The following is a 17,372-nucleotide window of genomic DNA, read 5'->3' on the forward strand; positions in this document are numbered from 1 at the left end:
ATTGATTGAAGTCAAGTATTTTATCCGATAACACAAATATACTTTTCAAATTACAATAAAATATATTTTTATTATTGTACGTGAAATACAATTACTAATATCAAATTTACGAAAATAAATAAGATATGGCATTGTCTTTAGCCCGACCCACTATTTTCATGTATACAATTACTAATATCAAACTTACTATATATATATATATATATATATATATATATATATATATATATATATATATATATATATATATATATATATATATATATATATATATATATATATATATATATATATATATATATATAGGAATGAGTTCTATGGAAAACAAATAACTAGGACAACATCTACCGGAACCAATAATCAAATGACACGTGTCCATTTATTTCTTCACAAGTAATGTATTGTGGAAGTTATTGTGGAAGTGATGTGTTGTCATGTTTTCATTGGTTCAAATATATGTTGCCCTAATCATTTATTTTCCATATGGGATAATGACTTAAAAAGATAATATATTTTTTGATTTGTACGATTTGGTCACTAAGTTTTTTTTTCATTCATATTTACCCTTTCAACTTGTTAAACTGTAGTCATTCGGTCCTTATGACTGGCTGCTCAAAGTTGCTCGAAGTTAGCTGGTAAAAATGGCTTAATAGGGTAATATTTTCTCAATTGAAGTGCATTGCTATTTCTTGTTCTTACATTCAATATTCTAAAACTTTATGACACATTTTTTTTTATCAAGTTACAATCATAAAAAGCCACAAACACAATCAAGGATGTAGTTTTGCAGGTTTAAAGTGAAGATTGAAGAACAAAACCAAAAGGCCACAAATATGATTGAAACTAAAACTATTGCTTATACTCTAGTTTCAAGGTTTACAATTACATTTCAAAAGAAGAAAAGAAACTGATTTAATAATCACTTCACCTCCCCCTACCAGGTGCAGCAGCAGCTCCACGACCAGCAGCCTGAGCCTGCACAAAACATCAAGAGAAGATTTCATCAACCTTTTAAAAATGACAAAAGTACCCTTTCTCTTCCCTCCTAACATTTTTTTAATAACAAAACTACACAGATGTGTAATATTCTAAAACTGATAGCTTTGTTTTCTTTCCCTTTTTTTCTAACTTAAGAACACAAAAAATAATCCAACATGACACTTCTTTTTCAAACTATCAAAAATGTTCAAAAAACACCCTTGTACTATAAAATGTTATAAAAAAAGGTCATTTTAATTATGCATGTAAGGACACTAAGTTACTCACCTTATATAAATACATCCACACAAAATATATTTTCAGAGATAAATGTAGGGGTTGATGTCAGAATTGGGTAACAAACTATCAAAAATGTTCACAAAACACCCTTGTGCTAAAAAATGTTATGACATTAGTACAAGGGTGTTTTTTGAACATTTTAGATAGTTTGTTATCAAATTCTGACATTAACCGTAAATGTAATGCTTACCCGAGCTCGCATGGCAACAGCACGGCCTCGACCAACACCAAGTGCTGAACTTTTACCCTTTAACCAACAAAAATTGCATGATTTAAAAAAATATATATAAATAAATAAATAAAGAATTCACAAACTAGCAAATAAAACAGCTGACAGCTGAGAGCACCTTAATTCTAGCTTCCAATCGCTTGAACATAGGAGCATTCTTAAGCATATCTGGTATGATCATAAACCTGCACCAATTGTTACTGTTACTGTTATTGATACTGATACTGATACTGATACTGTTATAATGAAAGTAAAATGAAAAGTAATTATTTGGGAAGATAATGACAAACCTAACTTTGCTGCCTCGAATAAAGACATGCTCAAGTTGTGAGATCTTTCCATCCTGTTGATAATCAACAGACTCACATCATCAAGGTTTCTTATCTTTTTTTAAAATAATATATAATTAGTATATTAAATATGATTAAAAAAAAAAAAAAAAAAAAAAAAACATTACTAGAATAATGGTCCAATTTTTATGAATGAAATGATTTAGGAGATTGTAAACACTTGATTGCACCTTGAGCGAATTTCCAGTTACTTTTATGGAACAAAAAATGTTCTTTAACCAAAAAAAAAAAAAAAAAAAAAGGTTTCTTGTGTTCTTTGATTTGACTAATCTTGAAGGAAAATATTTTGCAACTACTACCTTACAGAATTTCTAATGAAAAAAGGAATTTGTAGTCAAGCTTAGATCATAGACTAAACTCTAAGTTGCAGGTTGAAATCAAACAAATTAGAGCCTGAAAGACTGAAGTTTGATGATTTTCTCTATCTTGTGGTTTTATTTCATCTGAAGCAGATGCTGACTACTATAAAAAATTTCCCCAACTGGAAATATTTAATATAAACTCATGAATCAAATAGAATTCACCCCCAAAAGAAGTTGTAATCAATTTGTAAATTCCTTAAAGATTCTCTGGTACATTACTACCGAATGGTTACAAAATTAGAAACCACCATTTTCCCTTGAAATTTCATACAACAAGCCTACAAATGTTGAAAATAACCAAGAAAGTTAAACCATGTCACAAGACATTTAACTAATGTAAACACAGAATCTTCTTTTGCAAAGAAAGAGCACATTTTCGACCTAGCACCTAGGGTTTAGGGTTTAGGGTTTAAGAAAATAGCCCAATTAATTCAGCGTTTCATTGTTTCGTATGTTTTTTTTTCCATTAAGAGTACTGTAAACGAAGATAGAGATGGAGAGTTTTCATATTGTGTCGTTAATTCGTTATACACAACCCAAGAGAAAAGTTCAAATCAAGGGTTTAACAAGATCACAGGAAAAGCAAAATCAACAAAATACATCGAATCACGGAAAATAAAAACTTGAAATTAATTGGGGAAACGACAGGAGTAACCTTAGCAGTGAAAGTAACGTTTTCGACTTGACAGTTCCAGTTGTCTTCGCATTCGACTAAGCTTCCTCTGTACACTTCTCCGCTTTTGAGTTCCACCGTCACAATGTGACCGGCGGCCTCGTGTAGCAGCTTCACCGGTATCCCTAAGCTCCGACTCATCCCGACCCGATCAGAATCTCTTTCCTTCTCCTTGCCTTTATCTCTCTAGAATCTCTGTAGTGTCTAGTGAGAGAGGGTGGGTACTTCACTCGAAGTGGGTTTCCGAAACAGAAACGCCAAAATCAAGAGCTCTTGAGTCTTTGAGAACTTTAATTTGTTCAAGGGAAATGCATTTTTTTTGTGAATAGTCAAAATCAAATAATAAGTTCTAATTTTAATTTGATATTTTATAAATAATCAAATATATTTAATTGTCTAATGACTTAATAGGTGAAACAATATATTTTTATATAATTTTTGTTATCTAAATTTCACGTATAATAGTTAGCTTAACTTAAAATAATGTTTTTAGCATAAGTTATTTATCAAAATACATCTCTTATCAAAAAGACAAAAAGTTATTATGAAACAAATTTAGAAACATTCACCGAATCACCGACAATTAAAAGTTAAATAGTGTGGTAGGAACAAAGCTTTTGAGACTACTAAACCCAAAATTAATCCAAGTGATCTTGTTAAACCCTTGATTTCACTTCCAATAACAATCTAAACCCAAAATTTCACTTCCAATAACAACTCATTCCAATCCAAATTTTTAATATTAAAAAATAATAATAAATATATCAATATTAGTCTCTTTTTATAGAGAAAATAAATTTTAAACTTTAGTATGCTTTGTTTTAGAGTAAATTACACGAATGGTCCCTATGGTTTGGAGTAATTTACGCGTTTGATCCCTAACTTATTTTTTTAACTCGGAAGGTCCCTACTGTTTGTTTTTGTTACGCGTTTGGTCCCTACTGTTTGTTTTTGTTACACGTTTGGTCCCCGTCTTACCCAAAACGACTATTATTTAAATAGGAAAAAATGATTAGGTAGGCAAGGTAAGGTGAGAGGGGTGGGGTTGGGGGTGTGTTTATTTAAATAGATTAAAAAATCAAGGGTAAAATAGTCTTTTTATGTATGACAGGGACCAAGCGCATAACAAAAACAAACAATAGGGACCTTCCGAGTTAAAAATATAAATTAGGGACCAAATGCGCAAATTACCCTAAACCATAGGGACCATTCGTGTAATTTACTCTTTGTTTTATTATTTTCTAGAAAATAAAATATATTTTCTTAAATCATAAAGTTTATTTGATAATAAAAATAAATGTCAATCAAGAATTGTACAAATGAAGCCAAACGACTTAGAGGTCGTTGCACAATCGGAGTCGGTGGCTTTCTTGCTTTTTATATGTTTCTTTATTATTTTTTAATTTTCATCCCAACCAACTAAAACAATTAGTTACGGATTAGAGTAGTCTTATAAGTTTTTCGTTTTTTACCTTTATATTTTTCACAAAAAACTTAAAAAAGAAAACTGTTTTGACAATATCCACATTTAGTGTTATTACTTTAAATTAAAAACTCTTTTACTTCAACTAGCTTTTGAAAACTTTTATTTTTTGACTTGTATGTAATTTTAATTTTACATCTTTAAAAGCTAAATTTACTTTATCAAAGACTTCTATACATTTGTCAAAAACATCAAAAATGTTAATCCTTCAATAGCAAAGAAAGTAGCCATAAACAAGTTGGTCAAAAAATTTGTTATTTTTTGAATAAAATTATCATTTCTTAAACTCGTAATGAAAGACTATCAGTTGTAACTTATTTATTGCCTTATCCAAAGTTTTGTTTTTATTTCTTATTTATTTTGGTTTGTAAAATAATTTGTTTTCTTTTTCTTTTATGATCATGGGGTTGTAGAGTAGAGAGACAAAGTATATATATATATATATATATATATATATATATATATATATATATATATATATATATATATTATATGTTTGTTAAATGGGTGTTGTTATTGGTACCCATTATAGGTGAAAACCATCTTAAAGCTCAAAACCATTATTAATAGGGTCAAAACCATTATAATTTATAGACCAAATAAATTTTCCATCATATGATGTGAACCAATGAATATTATTTGAGGAGTAAAGGTAGGGCTTAGGGCCCCAATTGTAAGGGGCCCCATTACTTTTGATCCAAGGTTAGTAGTTTCCAATAAATCAGGCGTAAGTTTTGATACCGATCTTCAAGCGACGATACGATCATAAAAATTATGTTCTATTTTCCATTCTCGTTCTCAATTATAGCGCTTCTGACTTCTCCAATTGTTTCTTCTACTCTTCTGTTGAGTTGCTGTCTTTGTTGAGTTGCTGTCTTGTTGAATCTGCAACCCTGTTGTTCTTCAGTTCTTCTTTCTTCTTCATTCTCTGTTTCTCCTCATTTGATGATCTGCTGGGTAAATCGGTAATATGCTTTGAAGTTTTAAATTTTGATTTTTCTATTATCTTTGATTTTATTATTGGGTTTAATAGCCAATTAATTAGGGTTAGCGGTTTGTGATTCAGTGATTTGTGAGCAACTGTAATATACTTTTGAAATCTTCTCTTTTCATTTATAATATGTGATTATTGAGTTGGAATCGTAGTTTTCCATAGGCTTTTAATTAGAATTTTTGTGTTAAATAATTTGGAATCTTCTCTTTTCATTTATAATATTTGATTATAATATTGAGTTGGAATCGCAAATTTGCATAGGCTTTCAATTAGAGGTCGTTGCACAATCGGAGTCGGTGGCTTTCTTGCTTTTTATATGTTTCTTTATTATTTTTTAATTTTCATCCCAACCAACTAAAACAATTAGTTACGGATTAGAGTAGGCTTATAAGTTTTTCGTTTTTTACCTTTATATTTTTCACAAAAAACTTAAAAAAGAAAACTATTTTGACAATATCCACATTTAGTGTTATTACTTTAAATTAAAAACTCTTTTACTTCAACTAGCTTTTGAAAACTTTTATCTTTTGACTTGTATGTAATTTTAATTTTACATCTTTAAAAGCTAAATTTACTTTATCAAAGACTTCTATACATTTGTCAAAAACATCAAAAATGTTAATCCTTCAATAGCAAAGAAAGTAGCCATAAACAAGTTGGTCAAAAAATTTGTTATTTTTTGAATAAAATTACCATTTCTTAAACTCGTAATGAAAGACTATCAGTTGTAACTTATTTATGGCCTTATCCAAAGTTTTGTTTTTATTTCTTATTTATTTTGGTTTGTAAAATAATTTGTTTTCTTTTTCTTTTATGATCATGGGGTTGTAGAGTAGAGAGACAAAGTATATATATATATATATATATATATATATATATATATATATATATATATATATATATATATATATATATATTATGTTTGTTAAATGGGTGTTGTTATTGGTACCCATTATAGGTGAAAACCATCTTAAAGCTCAAAACCATTATTAATAGGGTCAAAACCATTATAATTTATAGACCAAATAAATTTTCCATCATATGATGTGAACCAATGAATATTATTTGAGGAGTAAAGGTAGGGCTTAGGGCCCCAATTGTAAGGGGCCCCATTACTTTTGATCCAAGGTTAGTAGTTTCCAATAAATCAGGCGTAAGTTTTGATACCGATCTTCAAGCGACGATACGATCATAAAAATTATGTTCTATTTTCCATTCTCGTTCTCAATTATAGCGCTTCTGACTTCTCCAATTGTTTCTTCTACTCTTCTGTTGAGTTGCTGTCTTTGTTGAGTTGCTGTCTTGTTGAATCTGCAACCCTGTTGTTCTTCAGTTCTTCTTTCTTCTTCATTCTCTGTTTCTCCTCATTTGATGATCTGCTGGGTAAATCGGTAATATGCTTTGAAGTTTTAAATTTTGATTTTTCTATTATCTTTGATTTTATTATTGGGTTTAATAGCCAATTAATTAGGGTTAGCGGATTGTGATTCAGTGATTTGTGAGCAACTGTAATATACTTTTGAAATCTTCTCTTTTCATTTATAATATGTGATTATTGAGTTGGAATCGTAGTTTTCCATAGGCTTTTAATTAGAATTTTTGTGTTAAATAATTTGGAATCTTCTCTTTTCATTTATAATATTTGATTATAATATTGAGTTGGAATCGCAAATTTGCATAGGCTTTCAATTAGAATTTTTGTATTAAATAATCTTTGATTTCAATTGTTAAAGTTTCGACATGAAAGCTTAAGTGTAAATAGAGTTATTGTGCTTTTATAAATTATAATGTAGTTTGGTAAATTAAATATCCTAAAATTGCATGAGAGTAAACCGGCAAGAGGTGGTTCCAATCATTCCAAATTATAGTACAATTGTTTGTAATTTTAATTTTGTATACTTATCTTTCAATTACATTGTTTCAAGCAACTTTCAATTTCATGCATTTGAAAAATGTTTTAGAAAAAGAAAAACACGTCAACAATATAAAAATCTATAAACGACTATTTACCCTCCAGGTTTTTGCTATATATATTCTATTCAATCTTAGTTGTGGATCTGTGCAGGAATGAATGTCCAATAACTGATTCCAGATTGGCATATTTCATTGTTTTTGAGCTTTCCATTACCTCAAAGGCGGTATAATCCTAATCCATATATTCTATTCTTATAGTTATTATTAATCAAATAGTTAATAATCATGTCAAAGAGAAAATATAAATCCGGTGCCTTAAAAAGAAAACGAAAACTACAGAAAGAAGCTTTTATAGATAAACAAAAAGGGTCGTTGTTAAAATATTTAACTACAAACAAAAATGTTGAACCAACTAATATTGAACAAGCTAATGTTGATAATAATGATCATGAACAAGAACAAGCTAATGTTGATAATAATGATCATGAACCAACTAATATTGAAATTGATAATGAACCAACTAATATTGACAATGATAATGAAAAAACTAATATTGAAATTGATAACGAACAAACTAATAAAGAAAATGATAACGAACAAACTAATATTGAAATTGATAAAGAACAAACTAATAGTGAAAATGATAACGAACAAACTAATATTGAAATTGATAACGAACAAACTAATAGTGAAAATGATAACGAACAAACTAATATTGAAATTGATAACGAACAAACTAATAGTGAAAATAATAAAACGTCTTTAAACATATATGATCCAAGTAGATGGAATAATATTAGTACTAATTTAAGAGATTTAATCGTAGAAAAAGGTCCTATTAAGATTTATGATTTTAAATTTCCAAAAGATCAACATTTAAGAAGCTTTAATACATCTCTTTACATGCAAAAAATACAAAATGAAGAAAAATACGAACGAACATGGTTGGTTTATTCCATAGATGTAGATAGAGTTTTTTGTTTTTGTTGTAAATTATTTAATGTGAATACATCTATATGTTCATTAGCACATAAAGGTAATAATGATTGGAACAATATTAATAGTATACTAAAAAGACATGAAGCAAGTAATGGACACATTCTTAATATGAGGTCATGAATTGACTTAGAAACTAGATTAGCAAATATATAATAAAACAATTGACAAGCAAATCCAAGAACAAATAAATAAAGAAAAAGAACATTGGAAAAATGTATTAATAAGAATCATTGCTGTAGTAAAAGCATTAGGAAAAAATAATTTAGCATTTCGTGGAAAAAATGAAAAGATTTATGAAGAAAATAATGGTAATTTTTTAACTATAATTGAAATGATTGCGGAATTTGCTCTTATTATGCAAGAACATATTAGGAGAATTAATGACAAAGAAATTCATAATCATTATCTTGGACACAATATGCAAAATGAACTTATTAGTTTATTAGGAGAAGAAGTTAAAAGTAAAATAATTAAAAAGGTAAAAGAGGCTAAATACTTTTCAATAATACTTAATTGTACTCCCGATACAAGTCATAAGGAACAAATGTCGATTATCTTACGATGTTTGGATCTTTCAACAACTCCAATTGAAGTTAAGGAGTACTTTCTAGGATTTTTAATTGTAAATAATACAACCGGCAAAGGCTTATATGATGCAATAGTTGATGAAATTAAAAATATGGGACTAGATATAAATGATGTTAGGGGTCAAGGTTATGACAATGGATCAAATATGAAAGGAAAACATCAAAGTGTACAAAAACGATTGTTAGATATTAACCCTAGAGCATTCTACACTCCGTGTGGTTGTCATAGTTTAAATTTAGTAATTTGTGATATGGCTAATTCATGTGATAAAGCTAGTAAATTTTTTGGAGTTATACAACGTATATATTCAATATTTGCTTCATCAACTCAAAGGTGGAAAATATTACAAGATAATATATCAAACCTAACACTTAAATCATTATCGCAAACTCGTTGGGAAAGTAGGGTAGAAAGTGTAAAAGCAATTAGATTTCAAGCACCACAATTAAGAAAAGGCACTTTTACAATTATCCAAAAATTGTGGAGATCCAAAAATTAAAAGTGAAGCTAAATGTTTAGCTACATATGAACTTCAAAACTATGAATTTTTATTAGGAATGATTATTTGGTATGATGTTTTGTTTGCTATTAACACTGTTAGTAAAAGCTTGCAATCGCATGATATGTGTATCGATGATGCTATAGATCAACTAAATGGACTTTTGTGTTTCTTTGAAGAATATAGAGAAAACGGATTTGAAAAGGTTTTAGATTATGCAAAAGAATTGGCTTTAGAAATGAACGTAAAACCTAAATTTCGAGAAAAACGTATCATTCAAAGAAATAGACGATATGATGAAAATGTTGCTAATGAAATTATTAAAACTCCTGTTCAGTTATTCAAAACTGATTACTTTTTATATGTAGTAGATAAAGCCATTACTTCACTTAAAAGTAGATTTGAGCAATTTAACGATTTCAAAAATATTTTTGGTTTTCTGTTTAGTATAAAAAAATTAAAATCATTTGATGAAAATACTTTAAAAGAACATTGTTTAAATCTTGAAAAATCTTTAAAGCATGATGATAGCTTAGATATTGATGGTTTAGATTTATTTCATGAACTAAAACTTTTAAGACATATTGTACATTTAGAACATGATACAATTATTAATATGCTTAATTACATTAAAAAGTTTAGTTCTTTTCCAAATGCATATGTTGCCTATATGATTATGTTAACTATTCCTATAACCGTTGCCTCTGCAGAAAGAAGTTTTTCTAAATTAAAACTGTTAAAAAAATTATTTAAGATCTACAATGTCACAAGAAAGATTAAATGGATTAGCTATTTTGTCAATTGAAAAACATTTAGTAAAAAAAATTGATTATGAAAAATTTATTAAAGAATTTGCATCTAAAAAGGCTAGAAAAATTAACTTTATGTCATAAAATATATTCACAAAAAACATATACATAAAAAAAAATTTTAACTCCGCCATTTGTAAACTTTTTAGTTTATTATTGCCGGTCCCAAGTCCGGATAAAGGAGGAGGGTTTATAACATTAAGTATAGTAAATATCAAAGGGCCCCAAATTTTTGGTCGCTTAGAGCCCCCAAACTGGTTGAGCCGGCCCTGCCAATGATAGAATAAAATTACATTTTGGTCCTTTGTTATATATAAACATACCCAGGGCCGGCCCTTAACATATGCCGGGTGTGCGGCCGCACAGGGCCCGCATTGTTTGGGGGGCCCGATATTTATATAATTATATATACATATATATATTTATATATGAGATGTTGAAACTAAAGTAAACAAAAAATTGGTGGTTGACATGGTAAAGGCGCTTGACATTTATCAGTTACTCCCAAGATCAAAACTTGGCACAAGCAGTTTTGTTTTTTATTTTTATTATAATAGTTCAACATATCATTTTAATTCAAACGTAACAAACAAGGAATTATCTATGTCAAACCCATCTTTAATTAAATTAATATATAAGTCCAATTAAACTAAGTATATCACATAGAATTTGTATCTAACACAAACACACATTTAATTACTATATATAAGTCCTTAGCCTCTTTTATTTATTTGTTGAGTTTGGGCAATTCGGCAGCAAAGGAAGACATAAGAAAAGGTTCAGTTTTTTTTTTTTTTTTTTCTAATGGTAATATTTATAATTCATCATTATTAGTATTTTTTATAATAATTAGTATTTTTTTCTAGTTGACATTGTTATTGGTATTGCTCATTCAACGTTTTGATATATTCAATTAGATTTCTAGAGTTCTTTTATCATAGTTTTAATTTTTATCGAGTATTTGGTTGATTATTGTTATTTTATTTTCAGAAATAATGCCTCCTAAGTATTTATCTGGTAGTCAAAAACGTAAAAAGAGAAAAAGAATTGAAGAATCAACAAAGGCTAACAGTGGTTCACTAGATAAGTTTTTCCAAAAAAAACCTAAAGTTCTTTCTCAAAATCAAAATAATGATGATATTCCTGATAATTTGGGTGTTGATGTCGAAGGAGATCAAATTAATGATGTTAATGTTGATAATGTTAATTTCGATGGAGATCGTGTTGATGTTGATGATGGTAATGACGATGGTGATAACATTGAAGATGATGGTGATGATGATGATGATGATGATGATGTTGATGATGATGATGATGATGATGTTAATGTTAATAGTAATAATGTTGATATATTCGATCCAAGAAATTGGGATGGACTAAGCACAGACATGGTGAAACGTTTGGTAGAGAAAGGTCCTAAAAGGGATAATACTATTGATAAGGGTCCACCTGATAGATTTTCTAGACGGTTTTCTGCAACTATGTATACTAGAACTCTGCCAAATAAACAGACATGTAACAGAGAATGGCTAGTATACTCGAAAGAGCTTGATAAAGTTTTTTGTTTTTGCTGTAAAATATTTAGAAAAGGGATCCCGAAAGGTCAGTTAGATAGTGAAGGTTATGCAGATTGGCAACATCTTAGTACAAGACTTAAAGAGCATGAAGTTGGTTTAGATCATCTCACAACTTTAGCTACTTGGTTTGAAATGCGTGAAAGATTGAAAGTTAATGAAACAATTGATAAAGTGGTGTATGATCAATTTAAGAAAGAAAGGGAGCATTGGAAACAAGTACTATTGAGGATTATTGCACTAGTGAAATATTAGGCTAAATATAATTTAGCATTTCGTGGAACAAATGAAAAATTATATCAAAAGAGTAATGGAAACTTTCTTGGAGCGATTGAGATGTTTGAAGAGTTTGACCTGGTTATGAAAGAGCATGTGCGTCGTATCAAAAATGATGAGATCCATGTACATTATCTTGGCCACAAGATCCAAAATGAGGTGATACTTTTACTAGCTGATGAAATTAAACGAGAAATCATTAAAAAAGTAAAGGAAGCAAAATATTACTCCATCATACTTGATTGTACCCCTGATACAAGTCACCAAGAACAAATGTCTTTGATAGTGAGGTATGTAAATTTCTCCTCCAATGATGTTACTGTTGAAGAATCCTTTTTAGGTTTTTTGAATGTTAATGATACCACTGGTAAAGGGCTCTTTGATATTACACACGATGAATTAAAATCTCTTGGTCTTGATATTGATGATATGCGGGGGCAAGGGTATGACAATGGATCAAACATGAGAGGAAAACATCAAGGAGTTCAAAAGAGATTTTTGGACATAAATTCTAGAGCATTTTATACTCCATGTGGTTGTCATAGTCTTAATCTTGCACTATGTGACATGGCTAACAGTTGTAGTAAAGCTAGAGATTTTTTTGGAGTCATACAACGAGTATATACAATATTTTCCAATTCTACTAAGAGGTGGCAAATTCTGAAAGAGAATATCAAAGGTTTGACTCCAAAGTCATTGTCTGCCACTCGGTGGAAAGTCATGTTGATAGTGTGAAGGCTATTAGACAACAACTTCCGGATTTAAGAGAAGCTTTACTTGAAGTTGCGGAAAAAGACAACGATGCTAAAATCCAAAGTGAAGCTAAATCGCTAGCAAATAATGAGCTTGGTGGATTTGAGTTTTTGGTATCCATAGTCATTTGGTATCAAATATTGTACATGGTGAACTTAGTTAGCAAAAAAAATTACAATCAAAAGATATGCTTCTCGATGTTGCTATTAACGAAGTGAATATGCTAATTAAGTACTTCAAAGAGTTTAGAGAAACAGGGTTCTCCAAAGCAATTGATGATGCGAAGGAACTTTCTGTTGAAATGAATATTGATCCGGTATTCTCTCAAAAGCGGCCGGTTAGTAGAAAAAAACAATTTCATGAGAATTCAGGTGATCAAGATGTTGTATTTTCAACCGAGGAGAATTTTAAAGTTAATTACTTTTTATATATTGTTGATCAAGCGAGTGCTTCTCTTAAAACAAGATTTCAACAATACAAAGCGTATGAAAATATTTTTGGTTTTTTGTTTCCAAAAAAAATGAAGGAATTTGATGACAAAGATCTCAAGTCATGTTGTCGCCGTCTTGAAGTCGCACTTAAGTCTGGTGAACAATCAGATATCGATTCTCATGAACTTTATATGGAGTTAAAGCTGTTTGACATGTTCTTACCGAGTGAAATTACGAGCCCTATTGATGTTTTAAAGTATATGAAAAAAGTCGATTGTTTTCCTAATGCAATTATTGCCTACAAAATCTTGTTGACTATTCCCGTAACGGTCGCGTCTGCAGAAAGAAGTTTTTCAAAGCTAAAGTTGCTGAAGTCCTACCTAAGGTCCACAATGTCACAAGAAAGACTTAATGGATTGGCGATAATAGCTATTGAGAACGTTATATTGGAGACTATTGATTATGAAGAGTTGGTGAACAATTTTGCTTCCAAGAATGCTAGGAGAGTCTCGCGATTCATATAGTTGTCTAAGATTATCTATTGTATGGTCGTTCTTTTCTTTTACTTCATATTATAACAATTATGAAATAATTAATGAATTTTTGATATAAGTAAAAAATAAATATATATTTAGGGGCTCATTTTTTAGTTTCGCACCGGGCCCCTAAAATCAACGGACCGGCCCTGAACATACCTCGCGATTTAATCCATCAATGATATTATTCGGATTAAACATATTGAATTATGCATTGTTGGTTGTGTGTCACATAAAGATTTTGAATTATATGTTGTTGAATTGTATGTCGAAAAAGATTTTTGTACACATCATTCCCATATATTCCAATATTACATTTATAGTCTTTTTATTCGGAGCTTACTTTTGATTTCATTTTTATGACATTATTGAATTTCGTAACATTGAATTGTGTGTTAGATAAGGATTCTGAAATATATTTGGTTAATTGTGTGTCAAATAAGGTTTTTCTATGTACCCATTACTATATATTCAAGTATTATATATTTATAGTCGAGCTTACTTTTGATTTGATTTTTTTTAAAAACATTATTTATATATTTTTTATGATCCGATTTTAAAACATATATAACTAATATTTAAAATTCGATACTTGGGTTTGAAGTTATACTATATCTGATACAGGCTCGTTCCAAATATATTTTGGGCCCAGGGCGAGTGGGAAAAATGGACCCCTAAAATACAAATTTTTCATTAATTTTTTTTATAATAACTCAATAATTGAAAGAAAATTATATGTACTATCTTTTAAACATAAACACTTTCCATAAAAAAAATTGGATCCTAAGATGGACCTGGATGGTCGCTCCTATCGCCCACCCTTTAGAACGGGCCTGATCTGATAGTTTTTTTAATCAACATTTAATGAAACTGATGCAATAATAATTTAACAATAAAAAGGATTAAAAGTGAAAAACTAATGAAAAACCCCTTGTATGTTACACTTTATCTAACATGATAAAAATACAAGGTTTTATGTTATTAGTCAGTTTTATTAATGTATTATATCTAACATGTAAATATTAACTTTTTTTTTTAATATTTGTTGTGCAATTGGAAGAGAATGAGAAAGATGTTCTCTTCTAGTCTTGACAACCATGAATCTTTCTCGTACAAAATTCAAATAACACAACACAATCCACATAACTTCATTAATTTAAAAAGGAAATGCTACCAAAACACAAATCAAATCCTTTCATATCATTGAAAACCACAAGTTTTCAAAGTTCATAACATCAAATACCCTATTTCTTTCTCAACTCTACCAACATCAATCAATCATTGCAACTTCACAAACTCATTTCTCAAACCTATTATACTAACAGTAACAATAACAGTAACAGTAACACAACACAGATACTGATATTGATACACAAACGAATCGCTAATACCCTTTTCTTGCAGTTCTTCTAACTGTAATAGTTTTCTTTTCCACAGTTCCTTCCATCGATCTATCAAAACTCATACCCAAAGGCGGTTTCTTATTCTCTTTGCAACTACTTCTCAATGAATACCTCATTGTGGACCCCACTTCTTTCTTCATTGTGGACCCCACTTCTTTCCTATCCACCAATGGGGTTATCATCTTCCTTCCACTCTCAAATTTCTTCACATCTGTTTTCTTTGCTGACTCATTCCTAACCCCAAGATACTGTTTACACGGGGTATTTTTCTCTACCTCAGATTCCCCTCTTTTTCTTTTTAGCCTTTCGTTTCTTCTTGCAGAATACTCTTCATACAACTTTCCCCTTTCAAATAAAGGACTTTCATGATAAGCAACATTTGAAACTTGATTTGTGTCAGTGGACCCTCTTAGATTTTCTTGAACCATTTTTGTTAGAGCTTTTAATTCAGAAGAAATTGTGTGGTATTCTGGGCGTAGTTCAGGTTCTTCTGTTTTGATCGATTGTTTGGGCACACGGGATTTTGTTGAAAAACCTACAGAATCAAGAAAAGATACAAACTTTAGTTTCCAAATACATTAAAGATTGTGGTTTTAAAGTAATAATCTTATTGATCGAAATCAATTAGCATCATGAATCAGTGATGTATAAAGAGGTGGTTTTATAGTATTAAAAGTTAAAATATTGCCATTTTGATGGGTCGGAGGGAGTAGAATACAAATTAAAGTGTCTTTATTATTGCATAGGCCCATTTCTGCATTTTACGTAATACTTTCTTTCTCATGACTATAGATTTTTATACTGAAAACCGAGAAATCTCTAGCAATTAATCAATGCAGATGAACAAGTTTTAGTAATTCATGAACTTGTGAACAGATTTATTTTGTACTAAACAAAAGAATTCTTGGTATATGTTTCTTTATAAAAGGGAAGGAAAAGGTTCGCCTAGACATTTTCACAAACACTTGTAAGGGTTTTGTCACATAACCAATTTCACCTAGACATTTTCAGAATTCTTGGTATACATCTCTAATATCAATCAACCGATGTTTAACATAAAGAACATGAAAACGAACAGCTTTTCACCATTCATGAAGCTGTTAAAGGAATTTTTTTTATGCCAAAACAAATGAATTCTTGACAACTTTTTCTGTTTAAAAGAGAGACAAACGTTCACCTAGACAATTTTTTTGGGAAAGAAAACCTAGACAAATTTGTCACAATCACCTGGAAGGGATTCGTATTTCGTAATATAACAAACCTCGACCAAAAAACTGACGAATATGAGAAAGAATCTTGAATCAAGAACTGTGAATATATCTTTTATATTAACCAAACGAATTTATTTCTCTATAAAAGAGAGAAGTTCATCTGGACATTTTCAGAAAATCTAGATGGATTTCGTTCATTTCAAAAAACTAGAATCCTCTAACAACCAAACAATCAGTCCAACATAAAATTGATAAATGGAAGATATTTGCTGAAAAATACCTGATGGGGTTTGAAGATTATTTGCAGTTGACTGAAGAGGGCGGCGGGGACGAAGCCTCACCGGAGATCTTAACGCCAGCGGTGGTTTCCGATCTGACCGCATCACCTTTGACATGTTGAGAGACAGAGCTACTGAGGATAAAGATTTGGCCTTCGTTGTGTGATTATGCGGTTTGCAGTTTCAAAAATTTTGGAGTCTTTTAAGAGGGATGAAAAGGAGGAGCGTCTGACCTAACGGTCATATATCTTGATCCAACGGTCTAAAATATTCGATAACTTTATATTTTAATTTAGAACCTATATTACGTATTTGGTCCCTAGACTATCATTAATCTCCAGGTGTGATCCATTGAGTTTTCTTGGCAGCTTAAAGTATATCATAGTCCCATCTATAACGATTTAATTCTTGGTTTTATCGGCTTAGAGGAGTTTATTATGGGGAATGAGACAAAAACCCTATAATTTACAAGATTTTAACGTTTTACTCAATCAAAAATTTGTGTTCTGTATTTATACTCTAAACTTTAGAGGCTTATTTTGACAAAAGTGAATTTAATCCACTTCATTTTCCATTCATTAGACCTTGAGAAGACATAAACATCAACTCATATTAACTCTATACTAAAGGGGTATTGTTAGTAAGACGCCTTTGGACACTCAATTAACCATTTTTTAAAAAATCAACTTATAGTTAATTCTTATAATCAGTTTTTTCGGAAAATAATGCAAT

At 29.8% G+C, this 17,372-nt stretch overlaps 2 protein-coding genes and 1 pseudogene across 2 annotated transcripts; 1 reads left to right on the forward strand and 2 right to left on the reverse strand.

Moving 5' to 3' along the window:
• Positions 1–661: 661 nt before the first annotated feature.
• Positions 662–3,175, reverse strand: LOC111908477 (small nuclear ribonucleoprotein SmD3b). Its single transcript, XM_023904304.3, has 5 exons — positions 2,875–3,175; positions 1,798–1,850; positions 1,626–1,692; positions 1,469–1,525; positions 662–975 (listed from the first exon to the last, which is right to left on the reverse strand). Exons 1-5 carry the CDS (start codon positions 3,031–3,033, stop codon positions 925–927), a joined length of 387 nt encoding a protein of 128 aa, XP_023760072.1. The 5' UTR covers positions 3,034–3,175; the 3' UTR covers positions 662–924.
• A 4,393-nt stretch (positions 3,176–7,568) lies between these two features.
• LOC111908462 (uncharacterized) lies at positions 7,569–13,736 on the forward strand (annotated as a pseudogene).
• A 1,193-nt stretch (positions 13,737–14,929) lies between these two features.
• On the reverse strand, positions 14,930–16,836 carry LOC111908476 (uncharacterized). Its single transcript, XM_023904303.3, has 2 exons — positions 16,643–16,836; positions 14,930–15,686 (listed from the first exon to the last, which is right to left on the reverse strand). Exons 1-2 carry the CDS (start codon positions 16,755–16,757, stop codon positions 15,133–15,135), a joined length of 669 nt encoding a protein of 222 aa, XP_023760071.1. The 5' UTR covers positions 16,758–16,836; the 3' UTR covers positions 14,930–15,132.
• Between the last annotated feature and the right edge of the window lie 536 nt (positions 16,837–17,372).

Source organism: Lactuca sativa, chromosome 2, assembly GCF_002870075.4.
Source record: "Lactuca sativa cultivar Salinas chromosome 2, Lsat_Salinas_v11, whole genome shotgun sequence".
NCBI lineage: Eukaryota > Viridiplantae > Streptophyta > Magnoliopsida > Asterales > Asteraceae > Lactuca > Lactuca sativa.

Excerpts from the sequence above, each read along its gene's own strand:
- LOC111908477 (XM_023904304.3), bottom strand. The coding sequence starts at position 3,033 with ATGAGTCGGAGCTTAGGGATACCGGTGAAGCTGCTACACGAGGCCGCC. Across the intron at positions 1,693-1,797 it reads ATTCGAGGCAGCAAAGTTAG|GTTTATGATCATACCAGATA; the intron begins GTTTGTCATTAT and ends CAATTGGTGCAG. Across the intron at positions 976-1,468 it reads CTGTTGCCATGCGAGCTCGG|GCTCAGGCTGCTGGTCGTGG; the intron begins GTAAGCATTACA and ends TGTTTTGTGCAG.
- LOC111908476 (XM_023904303.3), bottom strand. The coding sequence starts at position 16,757 with ATGTCAAAGGTGATGCGGTCAGATCGGAAACCACCGCTGGCGTTAAGA. Across the intron at positions 15,687-16,642 it reads TAATCTTCAAACCCCATCAG|GTTTTTCAACAAAATCCCGT; the intron begins GTATTTTTCAGC and ends TTGATTCTGTAG.